Here is a 14,734-nt window from a genome sequence, read left to right as displayed (position 1 = left end):
GCAGAAAATTTGACTGACTTTGTGATCAGAATTTCTGTCTGTCTAAAAGTAATACGTACAGATTAATTAACAGAAATTATTCTAAAAGCAACTAAAAATACAGTTATATATTAAGTGCGTACTGTGAGAATATTGTGAGAAATAGCCGAATACATAAAACCTAAACACAGTATAGAAATGTGTTGAGTTTGTGCTTGTTCATTTGTTTGTTGGTTGATCAGGTAATGTTTAGATAGACAGATGATCACATGAATAATGAATGTAGGTGATGCAGCATTTTGTCACCAACCCTTTCGCAGATTAACTAGTGCTAGAGGTGTGCTCAATCTACACATGACACGTCTACAAGTGGTTTCAATTACACTGGAATTGGATTATTTGGTTTCAATGAGGAAATGAAGATTAACTGTTACATAAGAATCCAAATAGCTGCAGGTGCAAACACTGATGTTAGAAGAAATAGACATTAGTTTTCATTCTAATGAAACTGCAACATATAACAGCTGCATGAAGAGTTTAAGAGAAAAAAAATTACAGATTACAACTATGTGCCACACAACAGGACCATGGTCATCTCTTTATTAGCACAGAGTTTTATTATTCACTAGAAAAAAAATATATAACTGCTATAGCTTTTATGTTTATATATATTTAAAGTTAATATACTCTCCATTAGGGAAATTACCCACGACCCCCTCTTCCTAAAATAGGAAAATCTAAGGGGAACACAGCAAAGACAATTGGGTGTGCTCGTCTGAGATGCTGTGGCACTTTCACTTCCTCCCTTACTGGAGCATAAAACTGAAGAACTAGCACGACTTTCACTTACGATGAAATAAAACCCTATACAGCACAGCAGTGCTTAAATACTGCAAAGACTCGGACACAGAACCACTTCAGCTCAATAGCCAGAGATTCTTCAGTAGTAAAAAAAGGTAAGCTTTAAGGAACTTTCTGTCTAGGGTAATCTGGGTGATGTGAGGAGGACAATAATATTACATTGTTGGGGTCTCATGGGCCACATTTGACTTTGATATTTCAAATGGCCCCTCAAGTGTTAATAGTTTATCCTTAAATATATTTATATAAAGTCATTTGTTTAGTTTTAGTTTATAATGTGTTTTAATTACATTTATTTTTATGCACTACTGGTCAAAAGTTTGGGATCTGTAAGATTTTTTTATGTTTTAGAAACAAATATCTTGCTCACCAAGGCTGCATTTATTTGATCGTATAAATACATTCTGAAATATTATTACAGTTTATAATAACTGTTTTCTATTTTAATATGTTTTAAAATGCAGTTTATTTCTGTGATGTCAAAACTGAATTTTCAGCATCATTACTCCAGTCTTCAGTGTCACATGATCCTTCCGAAACCATTCTAATATGAAACATTTTGACAAAAGTTGTGCTTGTGGTGCTTAATATTTTTGTGGAAACAGTGATCCATTTTTTTTCATGAATCATCGATGAATAGAAAGCTCAAAAGAACAGCATTTATTTAAGAAAAGTTTTTTTTGTAACAATGTAAAAGTCTTTCCTGCCACTTTTGATCAATTTAATGCATACTTGCTCAATAAAAATATGAATTTATTTCTTCACTGACCCCAAACAACAATAGATCATTGAGTTTGAGACTCCTTTTCTAAACGGTTTAGTGTGAACTGATGTCCACTTTAACTTGTGTGTATGTGTACTGTAGATGCTGTGTGAAGGTAAGCTGTGGTGTTTGGTGTTCGAAGCTGAACCCGAGTGTGTAAATCCTCCTACATGTGACACGATCACAGCACCATCATCGTCTCCGCTGACTTATCCCCTCTCAGCACAAACCCCTGTCCTCTCACCTCTAGAGACTCACGCTCATACGACCCGGACAAAGACCCAGCAGAGCGAAGCTCACCTTTCGTCTACCGCCCCTGCGGCAGGACGGCAACCCGCCCTAAGTGTGGACATCCCCAGGCAGGCAGACACCATAGAGGCAGAGGCATTTTTAGTGCCTTCCAGCTGCCACAGCATCTGTCAGCATTACAACGATTTACACATTGCTGGTGGTCAGGTGCTGCCGCTCAGCCCCAGTGCAGGGGACGTACAGGGCAATCACATTCAGGACCCCCAGGCTGGGCCCTTTCTTCTGTCTGGAGATGTCCCCTCACCCTCCCTCCTGCCTCCTCTTGTCCATGAGCGCAGGAGCTCGAGGCGCTGGAGGGAAGAAAGCGGGCGTGAACGGCCCTCTCTTCTGCAGTTCGGCCGGCCCCTCTCTAACTCACAGCTCAACGGCTACCTGGAACAGAAGCTTCTGGAGCTGTACAGGGAGTACCTGACCGAGGGACCCACGGCGACAAGGCCGGTCATGGCCTCTGAGCTACTGCAGACCAGCCTGGACCAAATGACCCTCCAGTTGAGCCGTGAACAGAACATGGAGACGGCACGGGCCAAAGACATGCTGCTCAGCTGCCTGCTGAAAGTCACCAGCAGTTATCAGTCCAGCGAGATCAGCACCCCTCTACTGCAGATCTCCACTGAGACAAAGTGAGTTGGATACGAGGCAGAAGTGGGAAAAGAAGCGTTGTGGCAGTAAGACCAAGGAGATGGACTTTCATATAACGTGCAACAACTTATAGCTATAGTAATCCTAAATTACGACCCCATTTGATGGACCCACTGTCTGTAATCAAGCTGTAAAGCATAATGTAAACGCATTGTGAAACTTGCTGTTTGTTTGATAAACAAAAACATGTAATGGGTAATAGAATATATTGAGAGACTCTCTACTGCCACCTACTGCACAAATTTGGCTTTAAAAATAATTATATTTCCATGCCCAGCATTTTGGGGGACAGCTGCACCTAGTTACACAAAATACCACCATTTACACTCTTGCATTTAAAAGGTCAAAGTAATATTAAATATATAAATGCCTTTTAATAGTCTTAGAATCAAGAGGTCACTGAGCATTTCTTTTATGCAAGGAATAATTGACTCTGGGCTGTTGAATTATAAGAAAAAGCGGAGTAGCCGTTAAACATCGGGTGTGCATTATTTTTCTAATAATTCAACTGCCCGGAGTCAATTGTTCTGCTTATACTATGGTTACCACACCTCAAAACTTTGTTCAGATGATGTATTTCAAGACATTTGTCAGGTTTTTGTCAATGTCGGTGTAATAGCGCCGTTATTACACCGTTCGGGAGAAATATCGTGCAACTTGTTGTTTTACTGATAAAATTGCCAGAGCAGCACTGACAACATTTCTGTGCGAGTGTGTGTCCGTACTGAATGTGTGCGCGTTTGAGAGGAAGAGCGAGCAGGAGTATGTGCATTTCCATAATAAATAATAATAAATGCATAATAAAACAAGATTATGTTTACACTGTTTATTTGCTTGGTCAGTGTCCTAGTTTTTTTGTTTTTTGCTTTTATAAAAATTAAATTAAATTAAGCATTACATAAAACTTCTAAAGATCTAAAGTGAGTCTTTTTTTACTGAGAAATTTACTGGTAAGATGAGCAGAGGAGAAATATTACAGCCAACACCGAAAAATGGAAATAATCTTTCAGTAAATGTGTGTGTAAAAGAGTATATGTGTGTGTCAGTAAGAGGGTCAGAGAATGACAGTTTTCCACTGTCCCAGTCTAGATGAACTCTGATCCTCTGCAGTTTCTCTTTCACCAAGAGGAGAGTTGGCGATTGTGGTGGTACATGTGCTTTATATTCACCACAGAAATGCCCCACCAGCCAAATTCCACTCCTTGAGAATATTTTATCCCTCCTTTGAGCGGATTCATTCATCACTCCGAGGAACCAGCCCGTACTGTCTCCGACCTCAACATCCCAGCAGTGAGACCCTGAGTCAAAGCCCTCTGAGCCAAGAACACACGCAAACATGTCGAATCTCTCTGGGTTATCAGGAAGTGTCTGTTCCTCATCGCTGTATGTCACACTGGTCAGATCATCAGATAGGATGAGATTACAGTGAGCAGTGTTGGGGTCAAAGGTCACAGGAGCTGAAGCAAGAGAAAGACACACAAACATGAATCAAGACAAATGACTCTTATGATGGGGCTGAATTCATTGTTGTGTTCTGTACTCACTGTATTCAACACTTTTCTGCATCTTCTGTAACACAGTGAACTTCAGGTTACTCAGGTGCTTTGGCACATTGATCAGCACTCCAGAAATGTTCTCTGGATCTGGCAGTCTACACTGGGAAACTCTGGAAAAACGTTCAGGAGTCAGTGATGCTGTAGGTTTGAGTTCAGAACAACAGAGAAACAGGAAAACTAGTACAAACCTTTTCATAGTGGCCTCATAGTTCTGTAATAACAGAAATACAGATTAAATAAATTAACACTTTTTTAAAAAGGGCATATTTGCCTTTTCCGAAAAGTACATAAACATGCTTCATACTTGTAGGAATAAAGCATCTTCAGCGTTCATCTCCTCCTCTATAGCTGTGATTGTGGCAGAAAGAGATGACAACTCTCTGCTCATCTTCTCAATCTTCTTCCTCAACATCTGACTCTTTTGCTCTTCTTCCTCTTTCAGTGCTTTTTTCCTGGCCGCCTCTTCATTACATAAACTTTGGCGAAGTTTCACAAACTCATCCTTGATCCATTTCTCTGTGTATTGAGCCTGAAACTGAAACCATTGATATTTCGGATGAATGAATGACTATATTCTAACATAAACATATATTTTACAAAGATGGGGTGCTTCCCAACTTTATACCATAATAAATACTTACCTTAATATGTTCTGCAGTTTGAAGTGAAGTCTTTTGAAACTCCTGAAATACTCTCAGCCTTTCCTGCAGTGGTTTTAATGCAGTTTTGAGTTTCTCCTGAAAAAATAAAAAAAAAATAAAAAAAAAATCAACAGAACAGATTAATATGAAAATGTCTGTTTTCAGCTAATATATATATCGAATAAATTAAACATATATTTCGGTCAAAGAACCTGATTAAAACAGATTCAGCAATTATTTTATATCATAGGGTAATTGCCATCCCAGTCAACACGTGAGATCATGTGATGATCACAGTGTGATTAATATGCAGCTCATTGTGAATTCAAAATGTTGAGCAGGTTGAGAGGAGGCAGTTCAAATGTCGGTCACCGGGGGGACATTATACTTCCTGTTTCTGAACACTGAAAAAAAAAAGATAACGCAGGATTTGTTCATATGATTATATGATATTATAATGCCAATATGCACTGTGGCCTGGCCCTGTGTTAACAGAGCACTGGCACATGGCCAGGTACATGTGAACCAGCCTCTTGCCAGCTCAGGTGTGGAATCACCTGGCTTCAGTAACCACACCAGCTGATTTTACAACTGATTGCATTGATATATTGCTCTCTGTGTTTCAGGATGCATCAAGTCTTTTCAAGGGGAAAAATAAATAGAGGTTACGTGAAAAGGAGTCACCAAAACAACACCTGAATCTGAATGCATCCATCAAATAGAAATATTTGTCTCAAATGCCAACACCAGGCTGAAAAGAATACAAATTAAACAAGGAAACTGAATTGTTTATGGAAATAAAATATGAACTTCTACATGATGCTTATGATATAACTGACCAATATCAGATACATTTGAGATCACAGTGAACTCACACTAAACGAACAGAATGAGAGTTTAACACAATGATATCACAGTGGTCTTACATGGCGAGCTCACAGTATGAGTGCGCTGTGAAGTTACACTTTAAGCTCGCTGTGACCTCACATTGTGACCACATCATGAGTATCCTGGAGCTCATGATAACATCACTGAGAGATCAAATTGTTGACTGGGATCACATGGTCCCTTGTAGGGATGGCGAAAACTAAAAAACAATGACAGCTCCGAAGAGACGCCGCTTTAGTTTGAGGTAACGTTAGTGCTAACAATAATAAAGAAAGATGGTGATAACTGTCTTCTGCCCTGGCTCTAACCTCAAGTGTTTTAGCCTGTAGCCTTTACTTTTCACAAACCTTGTGAGCGCGCGAACCCAAACGCTGACCTCGCGCCAAATGTTTTTACAAACAGGCGAGTTATGAAAAATTCAGTGTGAGGGATTTGTTCACTTCACACAAAAAGATCTTGGAATGAAATGGCTAACTGTAGTAGCGTTTAGTCCACTCCACTGTCTATAATAGCCAAATTTAGAGATCACTTTTTTTTTAACCGACTACCGACAACTTTGATCGGTTAACGTTGATACGGTCAACCATCGGTCAAACGGTCATCGGTTAACATCCCTAGTCCCTTGACATCCCCACGTGCAATATTATCAGTTTAAGTTTTTTTCCTCGCTACAGATTTTTAAGGGTATTTATTGTAATTATATATGTCCCAGTTCAGTTTGTTGCAAACACGAATCACGCAATTCAGAACATAATTATTACATTAAAGCTGCCGTCGGCAACTTTTTTTTGATCATATTCAGTGAAATCGACACTATAATCCGACAGAACAACATAAATAAATTGGTTTTAGTAAAAAACCCGAGCTTCTAACTCCACCTGGAGCGTGTTATTTGTTTTGCAAAAATCCACCGCTCCCGTCTCATCGGGTCCAATCAGCGCAGGGGGGTGTGAGATCTGACTGTCAATCACAGTTCGTGCACACGCCACAGATCCCCTCTCCCTCACGCAGACGCGCACATTACAATATCACATGCACACGACACGCCTGAAGTTCGCCTGAAGATTGTACGAAGCGTGATGGCGGAGAGAAAATCTACTAACAAGCTTCCAATTCCTCTGTTATTGCTATCTATGGATAGATTAGCCAGGGCAGCCTACCTCCGAGTCCATGGTGTTGATCGACGCTGAAGAGACGCGCGCGTTCACAGAAAATCAGGTACACATGCACTGACGATGGGCGGGTGCTCGTTGGTAGTGGGGGAGGGGCATGAGAGTTGTAAACATTCAAAATTTTGGCTAAGTCCACTCAATCTGCCAGACTTGCCGACTGCAGCTTTAAACAATACAAAACGTTTTTTCACGTAATACATTACCACAACGTTTTGTAGGAATATCAGAAAGTTTTCTTTCTTAGCATTTTTTTATATGGCATTTTGGTTATATATGGCGTAAAAAAAAAAAAAAAAAAGCAGAAAAAAACAATAAATTCAAAATAGTCTTATTTAAAGCAGACATATTTTTTCCCTAAAATACAAGTCATTTGGTCGTATCCAGAGATCAGATAAGGAACGTTACCTTTGCTGCTGAAGCGGTGTCAGTGGAATGTAGTGGGATGGATGCAATGTTGTTGTCTTCATCATAAGCTGCTGTGTCCATCAGTTCTCGTCGTCTCTTCACTTCCAGTGAAGGAATTGACTCCGCACATCGTTTCTCTCTCATCTTATTCCACGTATCCTTAATAAGCCATTTTATTCTCTCTGCGTCTTTGGACACGCGATCGTACCTCAATAACAGAGTTCTGCATATGCTGCAGACGGCCTGAGTCGTGTCCTGAAGTTTGCCAACTAAGTCCTCCAACACAACCGTATATTCCGCTTTGTTTTCAGACTTGTGTCCGTGATAGAGTCGATGCTTGTTACATTTGCTTGGATAGAAGTCCCTACCACAAAGCAAACAGCCATTTTCCACTTTCTTCGGTTTGGCCTGTTCAACGTTTCGCGGAGACTCCTGGGCCATTATTATCAGCGATTTCAGATTTACCCGCCCCTAAAAACGAACAGTAGTTTTAAAAGCGAACCGTGATTGGTCGCTGTACATGTCGGTCACATGATTTCTTCCGGTCTAAGTGGGCGGTTGTTGGTCCTTTTTGTCCCTGAGTTAAAATATATCGTAGGCTATTTTTCGTATCGATATATGGATGGAAAATGCCATCAAAATTAATTTAACGTTTAGTTTTATTTTAACGCAATAAATGAAAGAAGGAATGAAAGAAGGAAAAGGCTTTGTCCCTGCACACGCATAGAGATAATAGCCTACAGGGAAAGTTCACCTAGAAATAAAAAAAATATGTCATCGTTTAGCTACCTTTACAAAAGACTACTGCAGTTTTTGTTACATGTAGAAAAATGCATTTTTTTTGGACACGAAAAAACGTCAATATCTCAGTAGCCTATAATATTTAGTTTTACTGGAGTGCAACTGCAGTTTTATTGCAATACATAACTATTCAACTGCAATACAACTGCATTACAGCTGAAGTATTACTGCAATACATCTGATAATGCTGCAATATAACTGCGGTAGTAGGCCTACTGCAATACATAATACAACTAAAGTGTAATAACAATACTACCGTGCAATACTAATAAAATGCTGTATAATACCATTGAAATACAACCAGAATATCCAGAATAAGTTTGATTTTCACACATCTGCAATATAATGAATGAAGGTACAAAACAACAGTGGATGTCTCAAACTGAAATGCAACAATAAATGTTATTTTACTTTTTTTCCACTTCAAATAACAGGCTGAGAGTTAGACAATGCATTTAAAGTGTTTATTTACAACTCATACAATCATGTGTATTTCTTCCCCCACATTATTCAGAGAGGTTTCATTTTTTGAAGAATTATTCAACTTGGTTGTTATAACTGCTTTTATCTCAGATGTGGAAACACTATTTTGGATGTAGTCTGAAAAAACAAACAAACAAAAATAATCAGAGAAACTCTCAAGTTTCAGTTACACGCTTCACCACATGCATATAGTATGCTTAAATCTACAAGTTAATCTCTTAAAATTAACTTGGTGTCACCAAGTGTTTGTGGAAAGTATTCATACTATTTACAGTTCATTTACTGTGTCAAATTGGTTAGCATTATTAATGGCTTTGAACACTCCAGGTAAAAGAAGATTAAGGGTTAGTTCACCCAAAAATGAAATTCTGTCATTAATTACTCGCCCTTATGTCGTTCCAACCCTATAAGACTTTTGTTCATCTTTGGAACACAAATGAAGATAATTTTTGATGAAATCTGAGAGCTTTCTGTCCCTCCATTGACAGTCTACGCAACTTGCACAATAACATGCATTTCTGAAAAAAACAAAAAAAAAAACAGAAAGACACAATCATTTTTAAATACTGTACAGCGCCTTCCACAAATATTGGCCCTCTTTATCCTCTCGGTCTTTCCTTCAATAATCTAACCTTAAAAAAAATGGAATTATGAAAAAATGTAATATTATTGGAAAACAATCAATCAGAATCAAGTATTCAAACAGGCTATGATATAATATACAAAAGAAGAAGAGAGTCCACAAGCAAACTGTTGAGAACCAATGTTAAGTACTGAGAATAACTGCTGTGGTATAACTAGATTTCATTACTTTTCCACTCTTTTTTATCCTGAATCTAAGCTAATATTGTAAATCTTTTAGCTCTTTGATTTCATTTTTTAAATCCTCGATCTCTTCATGTCTGAATTCTTACATGGCTGAGGTGACGGAGGACTTTGTACACTTGATTCCTACAGCATTCCCACAGGTCTTGGTTAATGAAGTATATCCATTATTATGTATTCTAAACTATAAAGATAATAGTTTCTAAAAGAAAAAATAAAGAAATTAACTCCAATTAATTCGATTCACATTGGATTTTATTCATATTCATTTAATTCACATTGGATTCGATTCACATTCGATTAGATTCACATTCGATTCACAATGGATTTCCATTCGATTCACATTGGATTGGATTCTCAATGGATTCACATTGGATTCACATTGGATTCGATTCACATTCGATTCACATTGGATTCTCAATGGATTCACATTGGATTCACATTGGATTCGATTCACATTCGATTAGATTCACATTCGATTAGATTCACATTCGATTCACATTTGATTCGATTCACATTTGATTTGATTCACATTCGATTCGATTCGCATTCGATTCGATTCACATTGGATTCACATTGGATTCACATTCTATTCACATTGGATTGGATTCACAATGGATTCACATTGGATTCACATTGGATTCACATTGGATTCGATTCACATTGGATTCACATTGGATTAACATTCGATTCACATTCGATTCGATTCACATTCGATTCACATTCGATTCAATTCACATTGGATTCAAATTGGATTCGATTCCCATTCGATTCACATTCGATTCGATTCACATTCGATTCGATTCACATTCGATTCGATTCTCAATGGATTCACAATGGATTCGATTCACATTGGATTCTCAATGGATTCACATTGGATTCACATTGGATTCGATTCACATTCGATTCACATTCGATTAGATTCACATTCGATTCACATTCGATTCAATTCACATTGGATTCAAATTGGATTCGATTCACATTCGATTCGATTCACATTCGATTCGATTCACATTCGATTCGATTCACAATCGATTCACATTCTATTCACATTGGATTGGATTCACAATGGATTCACATTGGATTGGATTCACAATGGATTCACATTGGATTAACATTCGATTCACATTCGATTCGATTCACATTCGATTCACATTCGATTCAATTCACATTCGATTCAATTCACATTCGATTCACATTCGATTCACATTCGATTCGATTCACATTCGATTCACATTCGATTCACATTCGATTCACATTCGATTCGATTCACATTCGATTCGATATACATTCGATTCACATTCGATTCGATTCACATTCGATTCACATTCGATTCAATTCACATTGGATTCAAATTGGATTCGATTCCCATTCGATTCACATTCGATTTGATTCACATTCGATTCGATTCACATTCGATTTGATTCACATTCGATTCGATTCTCAATGGATTCACAATGGATTCGATTCACATTGGATTCTCAATGGATTCACATTGGATTCACATTGGATTCGATTCACATTCGATTCACATTCGATTAGATTCACATTCGATTCACATTCGATTCAATTCACATTGGATTCAAATTGGATTCGATTCCCATTCAATTCACATTCGATTCGATTCACATTCGATTTGATTCACAATCGATTCACATTCTATTCACATTGGATTGGATTCACAATGGATTCACATTGGATTGGATTCACAATGGATTCACATTGGATTCACATTGGATTCACATTGGATTGGATTCACAATGAATTCACATTGGATTCACATTGGATTCACATTGGATTGGATTCACATTGGATTCACATTGGATTAACATTCGATTCACATTCGATTCGATTCACATTCGATTCACATTCGATTTGATTCACATTCGATTCAATTCACATTCGATTCAATTCACATTCGATTCACATTCGATTCACATTCGATTCACATTCGATTCGATTCACATTCGATTCACATTCGATTCACATTCGATTCGATTCACATTCGATTCACATTCGATTCACATTCGATTCACATTCGATTCGATTCACATTCGATTCACATTCGATTCACATTCGATTCGATTCCCATTCGATTCACATTCGATTCGATTCACATTCGATTCGATTCTCAATGGATTCACAATGGATTTGATTCACATTGGATTCTCAATGGATTCACATTGGATTCACATTGGATTCGATTCACATTCGATTCACATTCGATTAGATTCACATTCGATTCACATTCGATTCAATTCACATTGGATTCAAATTGGATTCGATTCCCATTCGATTCACATTCGATTCGATTCACATTCGATTCGATTCACATTCGATTCGATTCACAATCGATTCACATTCTATTCACATTGGATTGGATTCACAATGGATTCACATTGGATTGGATTCACAATGGATTCACATTGGATTCACATTGGATTCACATTGGATTGGATTCACATTGGATTCACATTGGATTAACATTCGATTCACATTCGATTCGATTCACATTCGATTCACATTCGATTTGATTCACATTCGATTCAATTCACATTCGATTCGATTCACATTCGATTCGATATACATTCGATTCACATTCGATTCGATTCACATTCGATTCGATTCACATTGGATTCAAATTGGATTCGATTCACATTCGATTCACATTCGATTCACATTCGATTCACATTCGATTTGATTCACATTCGATTCGATTCACATTCGATTCACATTTGATTTGATTCACATTTGATTCGATTCAAATTCGATTCACATTCGATTAGATTCACATTGGATTTAATTCACATTGGATTCAAATTGTATTCGATTCACATTCGATTCGATTCACATTCGATTCATATTGGATTCGATTCACATTCGATTCACATTCGATTCGATTCACATTCGATTTGATTCATATTGGATTCGATTCACATTGGATTCACATTGGATTCACATTGGATTCGATTCACATTCGATTCACATTTGATTTGATTCACATTTGATTCGATTCAAATTCGATTCACATTCGATTAGATTCACATTGGATTTGATTCACATTGGATTCAAATTGTATTCGATTCACATTCGATTCGATTCACATTCGATTCATATTGGATTCGATTCATATTGGATTCGATTCACATTCGATTTGATTCATATTGGATTCGATTCACATTGGATTCACATTGGATTCACATTCGATTCGATTCACATTGGATTCGATTCACATTGGATTCACATTGGATTCACATTGGATTCACATTGGATTCACATTGGATTCTCATTCGATTCACATTGGATTCGATTCACATTCGATTCACATTGGATTCGATTCACATTCGATTCATATTGGATTTGATTCACATTCGATTCACATTCGATTCGATTCACATTGGATTCGATTCACATTCAATTCACATTCGATTAGATTCACATTGGATTCAAATTGGATTCGATTCACATTCGATTCACATTGGATACACATTCGATTAGATTCACATTCGATTCAATTCACATTGGATTCACATTGGATTCTCATTGGATTCACATTGGATTTGATTCACATTGGATTCGATTCACATTCGATTCGATTCACATTGGATTCACATTGGATTCGAATGATGTCATACCTGTACCACTCTATTCAAAGGCAAAAATGACTGCCAAAGAAATGAATGGCAAATCCAAAAATACAAAGCGATTTTCTGGGGTATAATATACAAATCAGCCATGATAAACTATTCTTTCATACTGTCTAAATATATAGAATATGCAACTGGAAAACCTATTAAAAGTAACTATATCTGAAAACTAGGGAATGCATATACTTATGGCTATACAGTGGTATTAGACAAGATTTTCTTTATTTCTTTCACCAGATGGCACAAATCCCGCTTAAATGGATTGGTTTAAAAAAAAAAACTTGCATTAATTGATAATATTTGTATTATTTTATATAGAAATAAATGGTGAATAATTTAGAGAATAATGTAGAATACCATGAAATTCAATCAAAATATTAAAATATTATAGAAAGATAAAATAGTATTCCTTTTTTTTATTTAATAAATGTATATTGTCTTTGGTCCATTTTGACCACCTTAGATCACAATTGTGACCCCTAAATGAGGAATACCTGACAGTTGATGAGGATGAGAGAGCTCCAATAGAAGAGGGCAACATTTTAGCAAAATTAATTTATAGGTAAGATAAGGTGATATGTTACAGCCAAAACCAAAAAGTGGAAATAATCTTTCAGTAAATGTGTGTGTAAAAGAGTATATGTGTGTGTCAGTAAGAGGGTCAGAGAATGACAGTTTTCCACAGTCCCAGATGAACTCTGATCCTCTGCAGTTTCTCTTTCACCGGGAGGAGAGTAGGTGGTACATGTGCTTTATATTCACCACTCAGTTTAGCTATCCTTACTGATTATTTCACAAACTTTGAAAGTTTGTTTTTAAAAGTTTCACAAACTCCTCCTTAATCTGCCTCTCTGTGTTGGGCCTGAAACTAAAAAACAATATACTTATTAATATATAATGGTAACACTACGGTCTATCCACCTTTTTTTAACACAAATGCGTGCACAGCCATTTTTAACTTGAATGTGCAAGGCTTCAGGTGTCGTCTGCTTCCAGTTATTTTAGCTGTACAAAAACAGTCCATAATCAAACAAACTAGTTTAAAAATAAATAAATAAATAAATAAATAAATAAATAAATAAATATCAATCAATCCAGGCAGGATCACGATACACAATCTTATCACAATTCTTTCTCAAGTTGGTTTTTAAGACTATTTTTTTATGAAATGAATGACAGACCATTTAGTTATGTGCCTATAGCAGATAATGAAGTCTTACACATTCAAAAATAGAATATATTAATAAACATTTTCACATGGTGGAGTAACCTGAAAACATGGTTTAATTCTGACCATAATATGTTTTGCAGTTTGATGAAGTCTGTTGAAACTCCTCAAATATTCTTAGTTTCCCCAGTAAAGGTTTTGATGCAGTTTTTCCTGGAAGAAATCAACAGCTCATAATAAACATCTAGTCAAAATTCAAACAATTTTAATAAATGCGATCTACCAAAGCTCCAGTGTCTCACATTGCTCCCTCTTCCCATGTGTTAGCTTGAGTCACAATATCCTAGAAAAAAAGCAGTGCGCTAGTCCAAACACAGCCATTTTTACACGAAACTTAGCTAAAAAGCAAAATGCCCTTTTTATTTCCATGGTGATAGACATCATTCACCTTCAATTTGATGAGGTCACGAGACAACGGTGTATACAGTCTGAAACATTCATCGAGGAGTAATGCCAACTGTTCACTTACTATTTAAAACACTGCTGGCACGTAATGTGTAAGGTAGCATTTTATTCTGAACATAGCAGAATATTTTT

At 37.0% G+C, this 14,734-nt stretch overlaps 2 protein-coding genes across 2 annotated transcripts; one reads left to right on the top strand and one right to left on the bottom strand.

Moving 5' to 3' along the window:
- Positions 1-550: 550 nt before the first annotated feature.
- On the top strand, positions 551-3,538 carry LOC308692563 (TLR adapter interacting with SLC15A4 on the lysosome). Its single transcript, XM_081368693.1, has 2 exons — positions 551-935; positions 1,706-3,538. Exon 2 carries the CDS (start codon positions 1,706-1,708, stop codon positions 2,534-2,536), a length of 831 nt encoding a protein of 276 aa, XP_081224819.1. The 5' UTR covers positions 551-935; the 3' UTR covers positions 2,537-3,538.
- On the bottom strand, positions 3,467-7,674 carry LOC308692562 (E3 ubiquitin-protein ligase TRIM35-like; the record flags this gene model as incomplete). Its single annotated transcript, XM_081368692.1, has 6 exons — positions 7,214-7,674; positions 4,749-4,844; positions 4,412-4,642; positions 4,296-4,318; positions 4,096-4,217; positions 3,467-4,008 (listed from the first exon to the last, which is right to left on the bottom strand). Exons 1-6 carry the CDS (start codon positions 7,652-7,654, stop codon positions 3,467-3,469), a joined length of 1,455 nt encoding a protein of 484 aa, XP_081224818.1. The 5' UTR covers positions 7,655-7,674.
- Between the last annotated feature and the right edge of the window lie 7,060 nt (positions 7,675-14,734).

Source organism: Scardinius erythrophthalmus, assembly GCF_964197995.2.
Source record: "Scardinius erythrophthalmus genome assembly, chromosome: 6".
NCBI classification, from domain to species: Eukaryota; Metazoa; Chordata; class Actinopteri; order Cypriniformes; family Leuciscidae; genus Scardinius; species Scardinius erythrophthalmus.
Note: the sequence above shows the minus strand (reverse complement) of the source record. Positions and strands in the feature narration are given on the sequence as shown.